General features: G+C 39.0%; 1 protein-coding gene across 1 annotated transcript in view; it reads left to right on the plus strand.

Moving 5' to 3' along the window:
- The window catches only part of TTC39C (tetratricopeptide repeat domain 39C), a 92,958-nt gene that overhangs the window by 29,377 nt on the left and 45,391 nt on the right, over positions 1-18,190 (plus strand). Inside the window, exons 2-5 of the mRNA XM_058277563.2 lie at positions 3,074-3,122; positions 4,413-4,541; positions 8,074-8,188; positions 16,676-17,030. Of these exons, the coding sequence (XP_058133546.1) occupies positions 3,074-3,122; positions 4,413-4,541; positions 8,074-8,188; positions 16,676-17,030 (648 nt within the window). The remainder of the gene's footprint in view (positions 1-3,073; positions 3,123-4,412; positions 4,542-8,073; positions 8,189-16,675; positions 17,031-18,190) is intronic.

Below are 18,190 nucleotides of genomic sequence, written 5' to 3' on the forward strand. Positions count from 1 at the left end.
ATTGTAGTATTACATTTTAATTTTATCTTATAATTTATGAACAATATTTACATTGTTCCAAAGTCAAGTCTATAAAAATTTCCAATTTCTGTCCTTGTTTCTTCTTCCTATTCCATCCCTCACCTCAGAGGTTCTCATAATTTTTTAAATTTATGAATTATCCCACCATTATTTTTTTAAAGTCAGTTTTATTGATACATATTAATAAAGCATGCAGTCTAACTAAAGTGTACAATCGGTGGTATTTGGTATAATTATATAGTTGTGCATTCGTCAGTTCAATCAATGAAATCATGATTTAAATTTATTTGAGTGTTTTCATCATTCCAATATTAATAATAATGTATTTTTTCAATATAAGTAAATATGTTTTCCACCCTCATTTCTTTTTTTTTTTTTAAAGATTTTATTTATTTATTTTATTTCTTCTCCCCACCCTATCCCCAGTCATCTGTTCTCTGTGTCTATTTGCTGCGTCTTCTTCGTCCGCTTCTGTTGTTTTCAGCTGCATGGGAATCTGTGTTTCTTTTTGTTGCATCATCTTGTTGTGTCAGCTCTACATGTGTGCGGCACCATTCTTGGGCAGGCTGCACTTTCTTTCGTGCTGGGTGGCTTTCCTTATGGGGCACACTCCTTGCGCATGGGGCTTCCCTACGTGGGGGACACCCTTGCATGGCAGGGCACTCCTTGCGTGCATCAGTGCTGCGCATGGGCCAGCTCCACACAGATCAAGGAGGCCCGGGGTTTGAACCGCGGATCTCCCGTGTGGTAGACGGACGCCCTAACCACTGGGCCAAGTCCACTTCCCTATCCTCACTTCTTTTAAAGAAGTCTTTCACTGTGTGGTTTTTCACTGCCTCTACCCTCTATTATTCATATCTTTTAGAATTTAGGAAGGCTTGTGTTTTAGGTCCAGTACTCACCTTGACACTAACCTTTACGTAACACCCCCAGTCCCCTCTTGTTTTGGCCATTTCCAAATGTTAACTAGGAACCTCTTCACTCCACTAACATCGGTTTTGATATAATGATCCTTTGATTCTTTGGGAAGACTTCCAGATATCCAAAGTGAATACATTTGTGGACACACAGGTGGGCCAAAATTGATTAAGATGAGGTAAATTAATTTAGGATCACTTGAAATATGCAGAATTAACAATTAATTGAACTAAACAAGCAAACCTTGTTAGATTACTCTTTCCTAGCATGGAGCTGAGAGGAGCACCACCTGCTCGTTGATCACTTCATTACTTCCCACCTGAGTACCCAGGGGCTCTGGGGAGGGGATGGTAAAGGTACAGTACTTCAAGGAGAGAGAAGTGTTTCCATTGGACTGGTTTCTGAATTTTTTAAAATGACGAGATGGTCTGTGAAATAACAGGGCTAGGTGGCTAGGATGGCATAAATAATTAATGGACGTGACACTCAGAAACCTAATTTTAGATTTTAGTTAAGACCATCTAGAAGCAAGGGAAAAGAAAAAAGGAAGAGAAAAGCTGTAACTGTCAGAACTTGACTGAAAGATGTCTGCTTCTAAAAAATAGAAGCCTATGTTGTTCATTTGTTCATTCATTCACCAATTCATGTTTGTTAAACACCTGCTCTGGGTAAGAGGCAGGAAATGGCATTCTAGAGGGGGAGATAATATGCAAACAAAATCGTAATACAGTAGAGTGGGTGCCTCTAATGGTACGGCTGTGGAGTGCTAGGGAATGGTAAAAAGTAATGTCTGTTTTGGTGCCCAGGGTAAGGAGGACAGAGATGTCACAATAGGCTATCTGAGCTAGGTTTATAGGTATGCGTGCTCTTTGGGGCTCTAGTGTGTTGACCTCCCCTGCCTTTTGTTTTTTCTTTCTTTGTATGTTGAAGTGTCCTATTAAGTGGGTAAATAAGGTAGTATTAACTATAGAATTTAGCTAGGTACCAAGTAGATTAAAAAACATTGCAGCAGAAGGCTAACATTCCTAATAAAATTGAGTCCCTGGAATCTCCCTTCCTTTCCCCCTCCTCTCTCATACACACACACACACATAAACACACACCACTCAAAGAGAAAAATGGGTATGCATACCCTTTGATTCAGTAATCCTTCCTCTGGCATTTTTTCCCAAGGATATATTTGGATGGGCCAGATACATATATGAATACTGCAGATGTTCATCCAAGCATTGGGTCCATATACACAGAGATATGCACATTCTCACTCCCGTACCCCCACACGCTTACACACACATCCTCTTGTTCACTTTGGATAAACTTAAATGTCCAAAGGGAACTAAATTGCAACATGGCTTTTTAATAATGACCATATATTTGCATAATGAATCATATAAACAAAAAATGAAATAATTCAGCATGGTGTTTTTCATTTAAGAATGCAACTGCAGTTTGCTTTTCCTTTTAGTGCAATTTCCAGATCATAGCTCTTCTTTCTAACCAACTCCCTGGACAAACTGAAAGATAATGATCTGTATATTACCTTGAATTTAAAGCAGGTTTGTTTTTGTATAGTCTTTGAACTGATATTTGTTAAATATGGTTTCATCAGCTCATGAATGAAATTGGATTATGATTGCTTATTGCATTAAGGGAGTGACAAACTCTAGGGAGCTATTCTTAAAGTTCTTCGGATGGGATAAGTGAGTTTGTGAGGTCTGATTTACTCTGGAAATTATACTTATTTCATATGCATAAAGTTTTGTACAAGTTTTGCTTTATAGAAATGAATATTATTTATCTTCCTTTGGCCCTGTTCTTGCAGATGTAAGATTCTTTTACCATCTTTATGTTAACTCTCAACTCTTCGATAGATATAATTAAGTTCACTAAAGCAGTCTCTGTTATAATTTAACTTCACTTGTCTTGCTTTGAAGACTAATAGGCATGTTCTATCCTGGAAGAAAGAGCTGTGGCCTACCTTGTCTCTCTAACTTTTTTCCTTAGGGCAATTTAACCTGCTTGAAGACATGAATTTCTTCTATTCAATTTTTAGGATTATATGGTGACTGTGATGTTTCAATGCTTTAAAAATAAATTTATAGTAAAAAATAATTTTACTTTGTTTCCTTAACAGAAATCATAGCCCATTAATGAGTTTTGGAGCCAGCTTTGTCAGTTTTTTGGTGAGTTGATATGGGGAAAGGGTTTGGCATGAAGGAAATAAATATATAAAGTATGAGGTATTAAATACTGGCAGAATACATTATAGTAGATTATCTTTTAGAGAAACTGAATTAAAGTTTTTGTCTACTAATCAATATCCATTAGAGAACTTGTCTTCCCTAATTAAAAAATAAATAAAATGCTTATACCTGACTTCTAGAGTACTATCTTTTTCTCCAGCCACATCCTCTTTAGTATAAATATGTAATTGAGAAGCTCTCCAAAACCTAAAACTGCATTTAGGGTCATTAGAGGAGGGCGGGGATGGGGGAGAAGATCTGATTTTGGAGCTGTAGAAAGATGTCGGCCTCGGACTGTGGCGTGCAGCCTGGGAGCCCATCACGGGGGCTAGGCCAGCATCCAGTGAGGTCCTAAAATTAGTACCCAAATAACTACAAGGGCTGTGAAGAAGGTGTGACCAAAAGGTCTTGACTGGGGAAGAAGAGCATGTTAGGGAGGCTTGAGCAAAGATGGCGGTGGTCTGGTTTGAAGGATACTGCAGAGTGCTGGAGTACCAAGGCGGGGCTAGGGGGAGATACCGGGCTTCTGAGGCCCTGCCACAAGCCAAGTGTCCCTGCCCCTTTAGACACTGCTCAGAAACGTCAGTTCTCCCACTGGATCAGAGTAGCAGGGTTTTAGTGGAGAAGGGTTCACCCCCCTTCCTGGGTCAAATGTGACCTGAAAAATCTATCAGGATTAGATTCCTGGAAGCAAGCTGTCAGTGGAATTTTTAACTATCAACAATATAAAATGAATTCTTTGTAAGTGAACTCTTCGAAATTGCTGTTCATGGAAAGACTGACTTTCAAAGACCCCTACTAGCTATTGTTTCATTAGAATTTCTGCAGGGTACTTAATGGAGCCAGGAAAGCATGTGTGAGCAGAGTGGGGCTTTTGAATAAGGCACTAATAAGGGGACTGAATTGAGTAGGCCAGTCAGAAATGACAGAGTTTTGTTACTGTTTTTAATAACAAAAAAACCCAACAACAACCCTGTAGAACAGTAATTGCAAGGACGTTTATTACCATATATTTTTTTCATGCTGGTGTAATAGAGGTATAGTCTTGTTGTATATTATAGTTTCTTTAAGATGTATATAGGGTATGTTGGAGTAGTCTGATTCTTTTATTTGCAACAAAAGCTTTTTAAGTAATTTTTTTCCTAGTTTGGAGTTTTATTATAATAAAATGGCCTAAATTTTCTGACACTTACTGATTTCATTCATTCTTTCCTATATCTTTCTTGGAAGAATGCCATGATGACATTTGAGGAAGAAAAAATGCAGTTGGCATGCGATGACTTAAAAACTACAGAAAAGTTGTGTGAAAGTGAAGAGGCTGGAGTAATTGAAACAATCAAGAATAAGATTAAGAAGAATGTAAGTACTATGTTTTCAGGCTATGAACTATGTGCCACTTACTTAGAATAGTACTCATTTACCTGGTTTTTAGTATTTAGAATATTTCTGAAAAGGCAACAACTGTTTCTTATGGCTTTGGATTATCAAAATGTATTTAATGCAATAGAAGCCCCTTTCAGAAATTAAAGCAATCCAGTGCATATTCTTTGGCTATCACAAGGGGCTGTGTGACAAGGGCGTTTTAGTGAGGCCTTCTTATTTCCAATTCAAATATGCAGTGGTGGTAATTTGATTTTTACATTGATGAACGATAGAACTGCATTTTGGCCCAATTCGGGAATTCTGCTGTTTACCTAATTTTCTCCAAACCTCACCAGCCTATGGTTGCAAATAAAGTCACATTAATGTCATAATCTACTTTGCCTGATTTTTTTTGCCTTTACCTATCCATATAGAAGCTTTAGGTTTGCAGAAGCATCTCCCTACCCTGGCAATTTCTTGGAGTGCCCAGAGGTCTCACATATACATCACATATTTAACTGACAGTCTGTTGCTTATAGTCACCAAAAGGTGCCCAGTCTGTCCTTCGGCTCCTCCTCCCTCATGGGAAGCAGTTGGAGATTGCTTCACCTCCCCTCTTTCTTAGGCTCTCCACCTTGCTGTGGGGGCTGGCACTGGGGGAGGTGTCATCTTATTCCTTCTCTTTCTTCTCCAGTCCCCCAAATTCTCTTATCCTTCCTCCATCCCCTTTGCAACCCAAATCAATATAATCTTCTCTCCTTTTCCAAAAAGGAAAACTAAATAACCCTCCTGCTTCATGAACTTGTGCTGGGGGGTTATAGGTCCATCACTTCTCCGCAGCTGGCCAAATTCTGGGCTCAGAAGTCCTACTTTGTTATATTGCATATGTTAATGTGAAATTCACCAAAAAAGCTTACTCAAATATTCCTGGAGTTTGACATGGGGAGTATATTGAGGTCCCTTTGGCTTACGTCACAGGCAGCATTTTCCACAGGAGCCTCTGCTGCTGCTGACTGGGGCGCAGGTGGCCTCTCTGTTGGTATCTTCCTGCTGGCCTAGAGGAGAGACTGCCTGCCTCAGGGAAGCCTGCTGGGTCTCACACTTCATCCCTTACTGCTTATTTTATGGTGTAAAGGCTGAGGACCTCCCCTAGGGAGAAGGGCAGTCATGGAGTCTCCTCAGGGCAGAGACCTGAGTGACCTGAGCAAGTGGGCCCCTCAGAGACGTGGGGCAGGGCAGCCTGCAGGAACAACAGGTGCAGAGCACTGAGGGGGGGACAGCGTGGCTCCTCCGAAGAACAGACCATGTGAGGAGTCTGAACGTTATTCTGAAAACAACAAAACTGAACTCTTTTGAAAAGGCATGTCCTTATGAGTTCAATCTGTGAGGTCAAGTGAATACAAAGTGTTTCTTATTTCTTTATGCTTCTCTCTATGTCCCATCTCCCCAAATAAAAACAAACGACAAGAACCCTAAAGGAGCTACTGGACTAATGAGGAAAGTGCGGTTTGTGTTGGAGGACATTCTGTGTAGGGAGGAGACACGAGGGCTCAGCCCATTCTTGGGAGGTCACATCTTCATTTGTGATTAGGGGATGTTCTCCCTTTGGTCCTTTAGAGCTAGGAATTCTTTGACTCTGTGATGATGTTAAGACAACTACAGAGTTTAGAGTTTTGGACATTGAAAAATTAACTCTTCTTTTTAGTCACTGGACATCCTAACTTCCCTGAGACCCATATAGAAATCTGAGACTTTTCCTTGATTCCTCCCTCTCCAGACCCTACATCCAGTTAATGACCTGTGACCAAGGGCCTCTTGAACTCATCTACTTCTCGTGGTCTTCACTGCCATTTCCCTAGGTCAGCCACCCTCCTTCTTTGCCTAAGAAAGACACTCCAGGGCATTTCTGCCTCCAGTCTCGCTGGCCTCTAATTCATTCTCCATAATACAACCACTAAGTTGCCAACAATGTGTCTCCCACTTGTGTTTTCGGTGGTTTCCCATTGCCATCCTAGCAAAGTCCACACTTCTTGATGTGGCTGACTGGGCATTTATTCTTCCTCTGCCTAGAACATTTTGCTCCCTCTTTACCTGGTTCCTGCTCATTCTTGAGTTCCTTCCTGAGGGCATTTTTCCCAGAGGCTCTTGCCTGAGCGCCAAGCCCAGGTGAGTATGTCTCTAACATATTCCCTCCATGGCACTGACTACAATCTATTTTATGAGGTCTGTATTCCCTCGTTAGACTACAAGCTCATATATCTTTCTACCTTCCACCATCGAGCATTGTGCCTGGCACATTTGTTAGCTGACATTTAAAAAAGCGTGTCCTTGCAATTTAAAAAGCATGTTCACATCCATTTTCTCAGCCCTTGCCACAACCCTGCACAGTAGGTGTGGTTACTAAAAAATGGAAGCATCAATACATTGACATTTGCCCAAGATATCATACTAGTGAGTGCTGGGGCTAAATTTGGGATAACAGAGTCCATGATGAATTATGCTAAAATCTGTTTTAAAAATTAGTATACTAAGTATACTATTGGTATATTTGCAAAAATCCTATGAAATTTCTTAATTACTTCTTATTGTGAAAACATGAGAGCTATTTAACTAATTTTGTGCAAATTGATTGCATATTTAAAATGTAGAATATTCTTTTCCAGAGTGGTTTTTATTTTAGAAACATTCTTCCCGATATACACCAACATTTTATAAAAAGTAGCATTTTGCTAATTTTCTAGAGGTAAGCCATCTTAAAGGATGTGACTTAAACATCGTATTCAATTTGTGATTTTAGTCAAATCTAGTTTTTGTTTACATTTATAACATCTTTACTGGGTTATCACATAATAAAACTTGCACATGATAGATGTATAGTTTGATGTACTTAAGTAAATTTGTACAGTTGTACAATCATTACTGTGAATTTCAGAACAACTTTCATCCCCCCTAAACATTTTATTCGTCTTCCTTTGCCTTCGGTCCCCACCGCCTCCCTTGGCAACTCCAATCTAATTTTTAATTCCAGTTATTTTTTCTTTACCTGAAATGTAATCATTCTCCCACCCTCACCTTCTAGTTATGTTCACAGAGGGGATGTACCCTAATATTAGCCCTACCTGAAAGCAGGTGGCTGCAAAATGTCTTTTCAGGCTATCTACTTTGAAGCATGTTTCGTATCTTTAATTTGGTAAGTAGGAATTGACATTTGACATTGTTTTTTAAAAGTTAAAACTCTGAGTTTTGTGTTGGTTTTCACAGGTTTCCCACGAATTCAGTTTTTATCATTTAGAATATGTGTCTTTGAGTTACAGTGCCCTTTAGCAGTGTGCTGTTAAACAAAACATAGCTAGGCCTAAGGAAATACGGAACTCCCAGGCTCTCAGTACAATTTGGTCTTTGCTCTGAGTGACCGCTATGTTTCACAATTCCTAGGTGAAATTATTTTGCACAATAAATAATAGTCGTTTGGAAAGACTGTTGTTCTTGTCTGTGATTCATTGGTGTGTATTTTCATTCCACTAAACAGGTTGATGTCCGAAAATCTGCCCCCTCTATGGTCGATCGGCTTCAGAGACAGATAATCATAGCCGACTGTCAAGTTTACCTGGCTGTGCTTTCTTTTGTAAAACAAGAATTGTCAGGTATGCTGAAGCATTACTTTTAATGGCATTCCCTATTCAATGGAAAAAATCGGTAATACCTTTTTTTAGAAGGTCTGGCATTTTAGTCTTGGAAAACATGTGGTGGTGCCATTTGGGACATGACACTGATTTATTACTTGGGAAATGGGAACCACCAGTGCTTAATGGGTTTTTAACAGAGTAGTTTTAGTACCAAAACCTGCGTTTCTGCTTAGCTCAAGGTAATTAGGTCATACTTAGAGAAATTACTAGTGTCTTTACGTGTGTGTACATGTATATTACCCTTCCCCCCATTTGGGGGAATCAAGTTGTGATAATAACCTTTAAAGTGAAATATCACTAGTCTAAACATAAACTTTTCAGAAAATTATTGAAAGCCTGAAGACCTGAGTGTACACTAAAGACTCCCTAATACACTTGAATGGCCTGCATTAAAAAAAAAAAAAAAAACAACACTTTGGTAAGGGATTCCAGTCTTTGGTAGTTTAATTTCTTGCATGCTGTGGTCTCAGTTGAATTTCTAATGCTTGCTGACTACGTCTAAAATTGACACTGTTTCTATTGCTTATGTGGTTATGTGTATGCCTGAGTCTGACAGTAGAAACCTTTCACTTTGGACAGGAGTTTCTTGAATAAATGAAAGTTCAAAAAGGAAGTCAGTTAAAATTCACAATCAGAAAAGCATTAATTCCAAACCCTAAATGAAGAGGGTACGTTGCTTATAAGTCACAACACAGTTTTTTCTAGGCTATTAGAAACCAGTTTTTTCCCATTTTCTTTCTTTCTTTCCCTCTCATGGTTGAGAGTGCTTTGTTTCTATTTGGTACCAGTTGAAAGTGGAATTTAACTTTTATTTTGACCACAAAAATTTGGTTTTCCTTGAATTTATCCTTCTTTTAAAATATGCTCTGTTATTGTACTTTGGCCATTTGCTTGGGCTTAATTATATATTTTTTTCCTCTTTAATCCTTATTTCAGGACCCTTGCAATAACTTACTTACTTGTATGTGATAGGCATCATGGCTCATGTGAATTTCGTGTAGTGCAACAATGTAAAATCACCTGTTTGGAGCACCACACTGATTAAACTATGAAACAGCAGCCGGGCTTGTCTGAAACTCTTTGGTGAAACAGGAGCTCTGACATTTTCTGTGATCTTGGTACTTCCTTTTCCTGACACTTGAGGAATTTTTGTAAGGAGCTAATTTTAGCCTAAGAAAATACCTGTTGACAGAAGATAACGGCAATGCAAAATGTTAACATTTTGGGAATCTAAGTGAAGGATATCTGGGATTCTTTGTATTGATCTTGCAACTTTTCTGTAAGTCTGAAATTATAGCACAATTAAAAAATGAGTATGTCTGTCCTTCATTTCTCCACTTACAGAACCATTCAACAGTTGTTTACTGAACACATACTATGTGCTGGGTGCTGTGTTAGGTGCGTAATCAAAGGCCATGGTCCCTGCCCTCATGAAATTTAGAAGCATCAGTTAATATTTTTTATTTTTGAAGTTATTCTGATTGTACAATTTGTAAATATTAGAAAATTTGGAAAATGTGGAAAGGTACAAAAGAAATCAAGTCACCTCTAATCTCGCCACTTACAGAAAATCACTCTTTACTTTTAATACTTTGTTTTATATGTCTTTGTTTTGTTGATGTTGTTGTTTCAACAGAATCAAATCTAAACTGTTTTGTACCCTATTTTTCCCTCTTAGATTTATATTTTAAATATTTTCCCTGTAACTGAGTTTTCAAAATATGTTTTCTTCCTTTATTGGAGAAGTTATAGGTTTACAGAACAATCGTGCATAAAGTACAGAATTCCCATATACTACCCCACCATCAACACCTTGCATTGTTGTTGGTACATTTGTTACAATTGATGATAGCACATTTTAAAATTTTACTTTTAATTAAAGTCCATGGTTTAACTTAGGATTCACTCTTTGTGCAGTGTAGTTCCATGGATTTTTAAAAAAAATTTTGTTCTGTTACTGTATTAGGGTTCTCTAAGGAAATAGAATCAACAGGAGTTATCTGTCAATAGTATGCAATTTTATAAGAGTTGATCATGTGGTGAGGGGATGCACAATTCCAGGTTCCGCAGGCAGGCTGCGGTCCTTGAGGAGTCCTTAAGGAGTTTCCAGGAGATACTGGCTGTCCCAAGATGAGCTGGGAAATTCTCTCTGAATGCTGAAATCACTTCTCCTTCCCCTTTTAAGGCATTCAACTGATTGGATAAAGCATCACTCATTGCTGCCAGCAGTCTCCTAACTGATGTAAATGTAATCAGCTATCTATGCTGTAAAGTCACTGATAACTAAAGTCCATAAATGCCCTTGTATTAACCGCCTTGTATTAACAGTTGCTTGCTTGACCAAACAACTGGGCACAATTACCTGACTGAGTTGCCACATTAGCCTAACCATCACAGTTACCATATATACAATCTAACCTTTCCACCTTTTAATCATGTTTATGATTAAATACTATCCCTTCCCCTGGTAACCTATATTCTAGAGTCTGACTCTGAGTTTGTTTATTCTAATGGTTTCAAATCAGTGAGATCATACAATATTTGTCCTTCTGTGTCTAGCTTATTTCACCCAATATGGTATCTTTAAGGTTCATCTACATTTCCTCTACACATGTATCAGTACGTCATTCCTTTTTACAGCTGAATAATATTCCATTTATGTGTGTGCCATGTTTTATTTATCCATTTATCAGTTGCTGGACATTTGGGTTGCTTCTATTTTGGGGGGACAATTGTGAATAATGCTGCTTTGAACATCAGTGTGCAAAATATCTGTTTGAGCACCTTCCTTCATTTCTTTTGGGTATACACTTAGTAGTGAGATTGCTGGGTCGTATGGTAGTTCTATACCTAGCTTCCTGAGGAACTGCCAAACTGTCTTCCACAGAGGCTGCACCATTTACATTGCCACCAGCAGTGAATGAGTGTTCCTCTTTCTCCTTACCCTGTCTAGCACTTGTTATTTTCAGTTTTTAAGCAGCCATTCTAATGGGTATGAAATGGTACCTCATTGTAGTTTTGACTTTTATTTCCCTGTTGGCTAATGATGTTGAGCATCTTTTCATGTGCTTTCTTTGGAGAGATGTCTGTTCAAGTCATTTGTCCATTTTTCAGTTGGGTTGTTTGTCTTTTTGTTAAGTTGAAGGATTTCTTTACATATACTGGATATTAATCCTTTATTGTATAAGTGGTTTCCAAATATTTTCTCCCATTGTGTCTTTTCACTTTCATGATAAAGTCCTTTGAGGAACAAGACGTTTATTTTAATCAAAATATAACTTTCTATAATAGTAGTTTACCATATGGATATGCCATAATTTATTAAACCAATTTCTCTTGGACATTTAAGTGTTCTTTGTTTTGCATTTTTTTGCTTAGTGGTAAGGTACACCAGTTTTGGTATTTTATCCAGAAACTGAATTTCTTTCATAAATTGCCCTCATGGTCTTTACCCATTCTTTCTATTAGGTTAATATTAATCAGTTTTTAGCCCTGTTTATCATAGATTTTTAAGTGTCCTGAAGCCATATCATTGATTCAATATATATTAATATTGAAATGAAATTCTGATATTCATGAATGCTGCAGGTTATAATAAATACATGTTGTCATTTGCTTTCTGAATAGGTAGGCATTTCTTTCAAAGAGACATAACCAAAATGTGCTTTACTTGCCTTTCAGAAGCCCCTGGGTAATTAAACTAGAAATAAGTTACTTACTTCTTTGTGGGGATCTATTTCTTAGAAATCTTTTCAGGGAGAGAAAAAAAAAACCCTCTTTTTGGAGATGTTTGTTATGGGTGCCCTTGCCCCACGCCTTGGATAATGGGGCACAGAAAGGTATGGAATGGGTAGGGGGTCACCCCAACTGACCAAAGCGCTGGGTGGAGTGTCCATGTTAATTACTTAAACTTCATCTTGTTAAAGAACTCTTGTGTTTTATTGCATTTGAATGTCTTTATAATGAATGCTCTAGCATCTCTCTTCATTTTCCCATGATGCTTTATAAATATCTTTTTAATTTACTCCGTTATCCAAGTTTGTTGATTTGATTTGTTTTTTAGAGAGTACATGTTACTCATGTAATTAAAATTATTTTTGGAACCTGTTTTATAGCACTTGCCATCTTGTTTTATCATAAGTTTCCCTTGATTTCTTTTGGACTTGAAGATAGGGCCCATGCCTTACTCATCTTTGTTCAGGTATAATGCATGCCCCATAATCAAATCAAACGGTTTGCCTGAGACAGTTGAGGTTGAATGATGGACACAGCTTGTTAGTGATGGCAGAACCGGCACTAGAGCCAAGGTTTTCTTATTTCATAACTGAATTCCTAGTGTTCTCCCCATTTTCCCATTACCTTCCTTGTGTTACTTAGCCTGCCCACCTTTAGTTGCCTAGGACTGAATGCAAAGTTCTCAGCTCTCTCTCCCTCTCTGTGCCTTCTCCCTCTCCATCCAGTCCCACCTGCCCCCTGGGTCCTAGGAGAACTTGTGGAGTAGTGTGACAGCCTGCTGTTACTTCACACTCTCCTCCAGGCTGCTTTTTCTACATTGACATTGGAGCCATCTTTTTGAAACTTGTCACACTTGTGCTTTAACCCTTAGGCATTCTCCATCACCTACAAAGTAAAGTCCAAATTCCTATCTATGGTAGCATGTGATAACCTGGCCCCCTTCCCAGCCTCCCTGCATTCCCACTACCAACTCCAGCCAAGGTGAATGCCTCACCATTCCCTAAACACCCTCCACTGCCTCATGCCTATGTGCATGCTACCCTCTCAGCCTGGAACACCACTACCCCTTTTTTCCTTCTCTATTGCATTTGCGGGTACAGCTCAGACCAACCTCCTTCATCCCTGACTTCATCAATCTGGCCTTTGTTGCCCTGCGTGCACCGTGTACATACCCGGCTAGAGCATTCTTCGTGCAGCAGTATGGATTTTCATTTGCATGCCTGCCTACACTGCTAGTAAACTCATTGAGGTCAAGGCCTGTGTCTGTCCACCTGCTGGCTTTCCTTCCTTTCCCACACTTACTGAACTCTTATTGTGTGCCATGTACTGTAAGATGGCAGATGCTGGCAGTCCAGAGATGAATTAGATGCATCTCTTCTTGCCCTGAAGGAACTCATGATTTAGCAGGGAAAAAAGATGATGAGTAAAGTATAGTTCAGGGTGATACTTTGACCAGTAGATGCGTGAGTCAGACATCAAGGTTGCTCTGGGAAGGAGTGATTCCGGGAACTTTTCTAGGAAGGTCAGAGATCCTGTGCTTTTAAACACTGGCACCTATGCTCCAATCTTGGGCAAGGAATTAAAAATATTTTGAATTATTTATATTGTGTTCTATAAGGATGGGAATTTTGTCCTGGAGATTTGTTTTATTGAGTTCTGTGCAGTTGGGGGTTGATGGATTTTTATGTTTGTGTTCACTGCTGCCATCCTTTTCTATAACGCCTCACCTAAGTTCTGGATTATTAGAGTTCATTTCTCTGACACTTGCCCTTTAATTCCAATTTTAGAGATTCCCTGCTTCTCTTGTAGCAGGTATAATCTGAGCTGATGGCCCGTCCACTCCTTGTCTCAAGGTCTCTCTGTGTTGTCACTCTGCCTCTGAAGGCCACATGTCCACCTCCTCTTCCAAACTCTCCTAGAATACTGCCTTTCTCTAAATCAAAGCACCACTTCCTTTAATAAAGTGATAATAGCCTGGAAAATACAGGGTAAAATGGAGTTAAACTTTTCCCTCCAAATTTCCTGTTAGTTAAGGGTGGGGATAGGAGGAAGTAAAATTTCCTCCTGGAATCCTACAATATTTATTTTGTACTTTCTCATTTATGTGCTTATTACATGGAGAATAACTGAATGACAGAAAAGGAAATTTTAAAAATGTGCCAATAATCTCAACGTTATTTGTTTTCATTTTTCTATATATGACCCAATGGATTTAATTTTGTGCATACACACACACACACACACGGACCCATGTTACATACTTATTTTTTCCTTTTTATTTTCTAATGTTACTGTGGGCTTTTCGAGGACTGAGATTATGTTTTGTAACTGTTTTGTATCCCTCAGATGCCAAGCATAGTTTCAGACACAATAGAAACTTAATAGCTGATTAACATACTTACGGTTTTGCAATTTTTCTTCTACTTTTTAAAATCTGTAGCAAATGATTATTTTTAATTGGAACCCAATTGCTTTTGTGCCCTCAGAATTATATTCCAGTTTCCTACTTTTTCTTTTTCTGTTCTATTCAATATTTGCCATTTGGAATCATAGACCAGAGTGTGATCCGGGGGATTAGATCATTCTAACACCCAGAAATGCATGTTGTTAGTGTAAAAGAAGTTATAGCATTTTCTCGAACCTTTCTTTTCCCCAGTGCTCTCAATTAGGAGGGGAAAAGTCACTGAGCCTCTTAAAGGCAGGATCTATGTCATACTTCTCTTTGGTTCACCTGGAACAGTGTCTGGAATATAGTATTTGCTCAGTAAACAATTTTTGTTAAATTGAACTGAATTGTTTCAAACAGATATTAATTTCATAATTATATGGTTAAAAAATAGTTTCCTCTAAAAAAAATTTATGGACTAATTTGTTTTACCTGTTCATCCTGTCTTACATCATGTGGGCTTAGGCTTCAGGGCGTCCACCACCCAGAGCTTGGAGGACGGCTGTGTTTTCAATTGTGATTCCACAGGAAATATGGTTATCCTCAGAAACTGATAAATTTAAGGAGAATAGTAGTGTGATGCCTGGATGGTCCCCAAGACCACCCCTGGATTCGATATTTGCTAGCAGGATTTACAGGATTCCGCATACAGCTGCATTCTCAGCTAAGGCGTATTACAGTGAAAGCATTCAAGGTACATTCCGCAAAGGGAAAAGACGCGTAGGTGAAGTCTGGGGGAGGCCAGTATAAGCCTCTGCAAGTCCTCTCCTAGTGGAGTCACAGAGGACACACCTAATCCCCCCAGCCACGATCTGTGACAACACATGTGAATTGTTGCCAACAGGGAAGCTGGCTGGAGGCTCAGCACCCAGTGGTTTTACTGGGGCCTGGTCATTAGGTACCTGATCCCCTGCCTGGTACGTACTCAAATTCATGTCTCTAGTTGGAAATCAGGTGTTCAACCTAAAGCCATGTCCATGTTGTTTGTACCAACAGTTTAGGCAGGGACCCTCTCCAAATCCAAGTTCACAGGCCCCAGCCAAGGGTCAGCGTGTCAGCAGGCCTTTCCAAGGACCACAGCTAGGCCTGCTCTGTGAACCCTTTGGTGCACAGATCAGAGTTTTAGATCATTTTCAATTTTGGGTTCAGGATGTTATCAATCATATTTTGTCCTACAGGACATACTTTCTAAAGCTTATAAGTAACTTTTTAAAAGCTTGTTTTCCTGCTATTCTCTAAATGGCCTGGAATCTGTGATAGATCCTATCATCCTCAGCTCTGGGGCCAGACTCTTGGCCCCATATTAGTAACAGGGCCAGGTGGATAAGCTCTCCTCTGTAGTTAGGAGAGAACGTTTTTATTTTACAGAAGATCCCTACAGAGACCTTTTCCTGACAAATGTGATGTGCTGAGACAGGCACAGACAAACCAACCCCCATTATTCCTCCTAGGAAGAGAGGTCAGGGGCAGGAGCCCGGGGCTTGAGCTGAGAGGAGGGCACCAGTGCCACAAGGAGGCGTAAAGCCTGGGTCCTTACTCCTTCTTCGGAGTCTTCTCTGTGGTATCGGTAAAAAGCCATCCTAGTGAGGGTGTGATTAAGCCACACAATAGGTACCAGACAGAGATGGACTCGGGGTTGAGTGCATTACTCCCTTTATCCTGAATGACATTTTTGGTAATAAACTGGCAGATCAGTTATCCCATCAATACGTATTAATTCTTTTGTTTGTTTTTTGACAAGACACTGTGCTTGGGTCTTGGGTATAAACTTAGCAGTGAATTAGATTTAGAACTTATGCTTGAGGAAGAATGAAACACAGGGTAGAAAAGTGTAAGTTTTAATGAGAGGTTATCAGTAAAAGTGACATTTTCAGAGAAGTGGAGGGTTTCACGTGACAGATGGGGAGCAGGGAAGTTGGGTTCAGAAGCTTGCTCACATTCATTCATTCCTTCTTTCATTCAGCATAAGATATGAGTATATATATGCTATGCACTAGCCACTGTGCAAGACAGGGACTTGATACAACAGTGAACAAAAGACTACATGGCCCTTGCCGAGCCGTCTTACAGGATGGTGAAAGGAGAGAGACAGCAAATAAGAAGTTAAGTAAGCCCTCAGAAGTGAACAGGGTACAGCGATAGCTAATAATTTTTTTTTTAACTTGCTTGGTATTTTCTCAGGTGTTTTTTTCAATATACTGTAAATCTCCAAAAATTGTTTTGAGTGCTTATTTTCTAATGCTTTTCTCCCCTTCTCTTTGTAGCATATATAAAAGGTGGGTGGATCCTTAGGAAAGCCTGGAAGATTTACAATAAATGCTATCTGGACATCAACGCCCTTCAGGAGCTGTATCAGAAGAAGCTCACTCAAGAGCCCTTCACTTCTGACGCTGCAAATGATAATCATATTGTGGCTGAAGGGGTGTCTGAGGAGTCTCTAAACAGACTGAAAGGTGCTGTTAGCTTTGGATATGGCCTTTTTCACCTTTGCATATCCATGGTGCCCCCAAACCTGCTCAAAATCATCAACCTGCTGGGGTTTCCTGGAGACCGCCTACAGGGCCTTTCTTCACTGATGTATGCAAGCGAAAGTAAGGACATGAAGGCCCCTTTAGCTACGTGAGTAGCTGTATTGCAATGCTTTGGTAGGTAAAATAGTGTTGAGAGTAAGTAAACTACAATCAAAGACTGTAAAGGAACCTTCAGGTAAAGAGCTTGGTTGTTTGCCATGATGCCATACCTTGGTCTTTAAACAAAGTGCCAAGTCCTGTTTTTTTGTTTATTTGTTGGGGTACTGGAGTTTATAAGCCGACTTTAGAGAACAAGACACTGTTCTTAACTCTCGTGAGTCCTGTGCTCTAGGCAGGTAAAGTGGAGTGTATCTTTTAACGTCAGATGACTTTTAGAAGCAGTTTTCATGATTCTGAACACAGTGACTGAGTTTCAGGATTCCGTTGTGGGGATTTAAGGGATATAGATGTGATGAGCCTTTTCCGGATTCTGAAATTTTTATTCTTATAAGGAATCCTCATGTATTAATTTTCCTTGATGATTCTGATTGGTTCATTGGTCTCTTATGTGTAGCTTGGATATTTCATGCTATTCAGCTAAAGTGAGTCATGTCACATTGTTCAGTCTAAACTTAAATGACAATTATTTAAACAGAATAGTGAAGGGAAGTTCAGGAATTATCAAGGGCACAGATTTACCCATTTCTGTATCTAGTGAACAATAATATATGATTTTTATAAAATAGCTGGCAGATATCTGCAATTTAAGTAACTTTGCCAGATGGCAGATACCTTTTGTCTGAGGTCACACTACTTGCCACATTTCCTTTTCTTTATATTGTGATCTTGGAGGATAGTAGAGTGAGGTCTATTTCTAACTCATGCCAGTATTGAGGAATTTGGATGTCAAAACATTAATCAGTTGATAGTGATTAGAAATATCAGTCATTTTACATTTTAAAAATGTGTGTCTCCCCAAACTCATTAAATTACACGAACAGTGGCCCTTTGTTAATTTCACTTAACATATTTGAAATTTGTGATAATTTTGTTTTATATCTCAATATTAGTCTATACTTAATCTTTGAGAAAGAAATTAAATTAATAATGTAAAGTAGAGTGATCTGATGAGAATCAAATTTATGAACACACTAGAAACATATTTACATAAAATATTTGATGTATGTGGCTAAACATTTTTGCCTGTTCACTGAAGCAGACCCCAATGAATTTGTTCTCTTTACCTGGTTTAATATGGCATTTTTCTGG

The sequence above is a fragment of the Dasypus novemcinctus genome, chromosome 16, assembly GCF_030445035.2.
Source record: "Dasypus novemcinctus isolate mDasNov1 chromosome 16, mDasNov1.1.hap2, whole genome shotgun sequence".
NCBI lineage: Eukaryota > Metazoa > Chordata > Mammalia > Cingulata > Dasypodidae > Dasypus > Dasypus novemcinctus.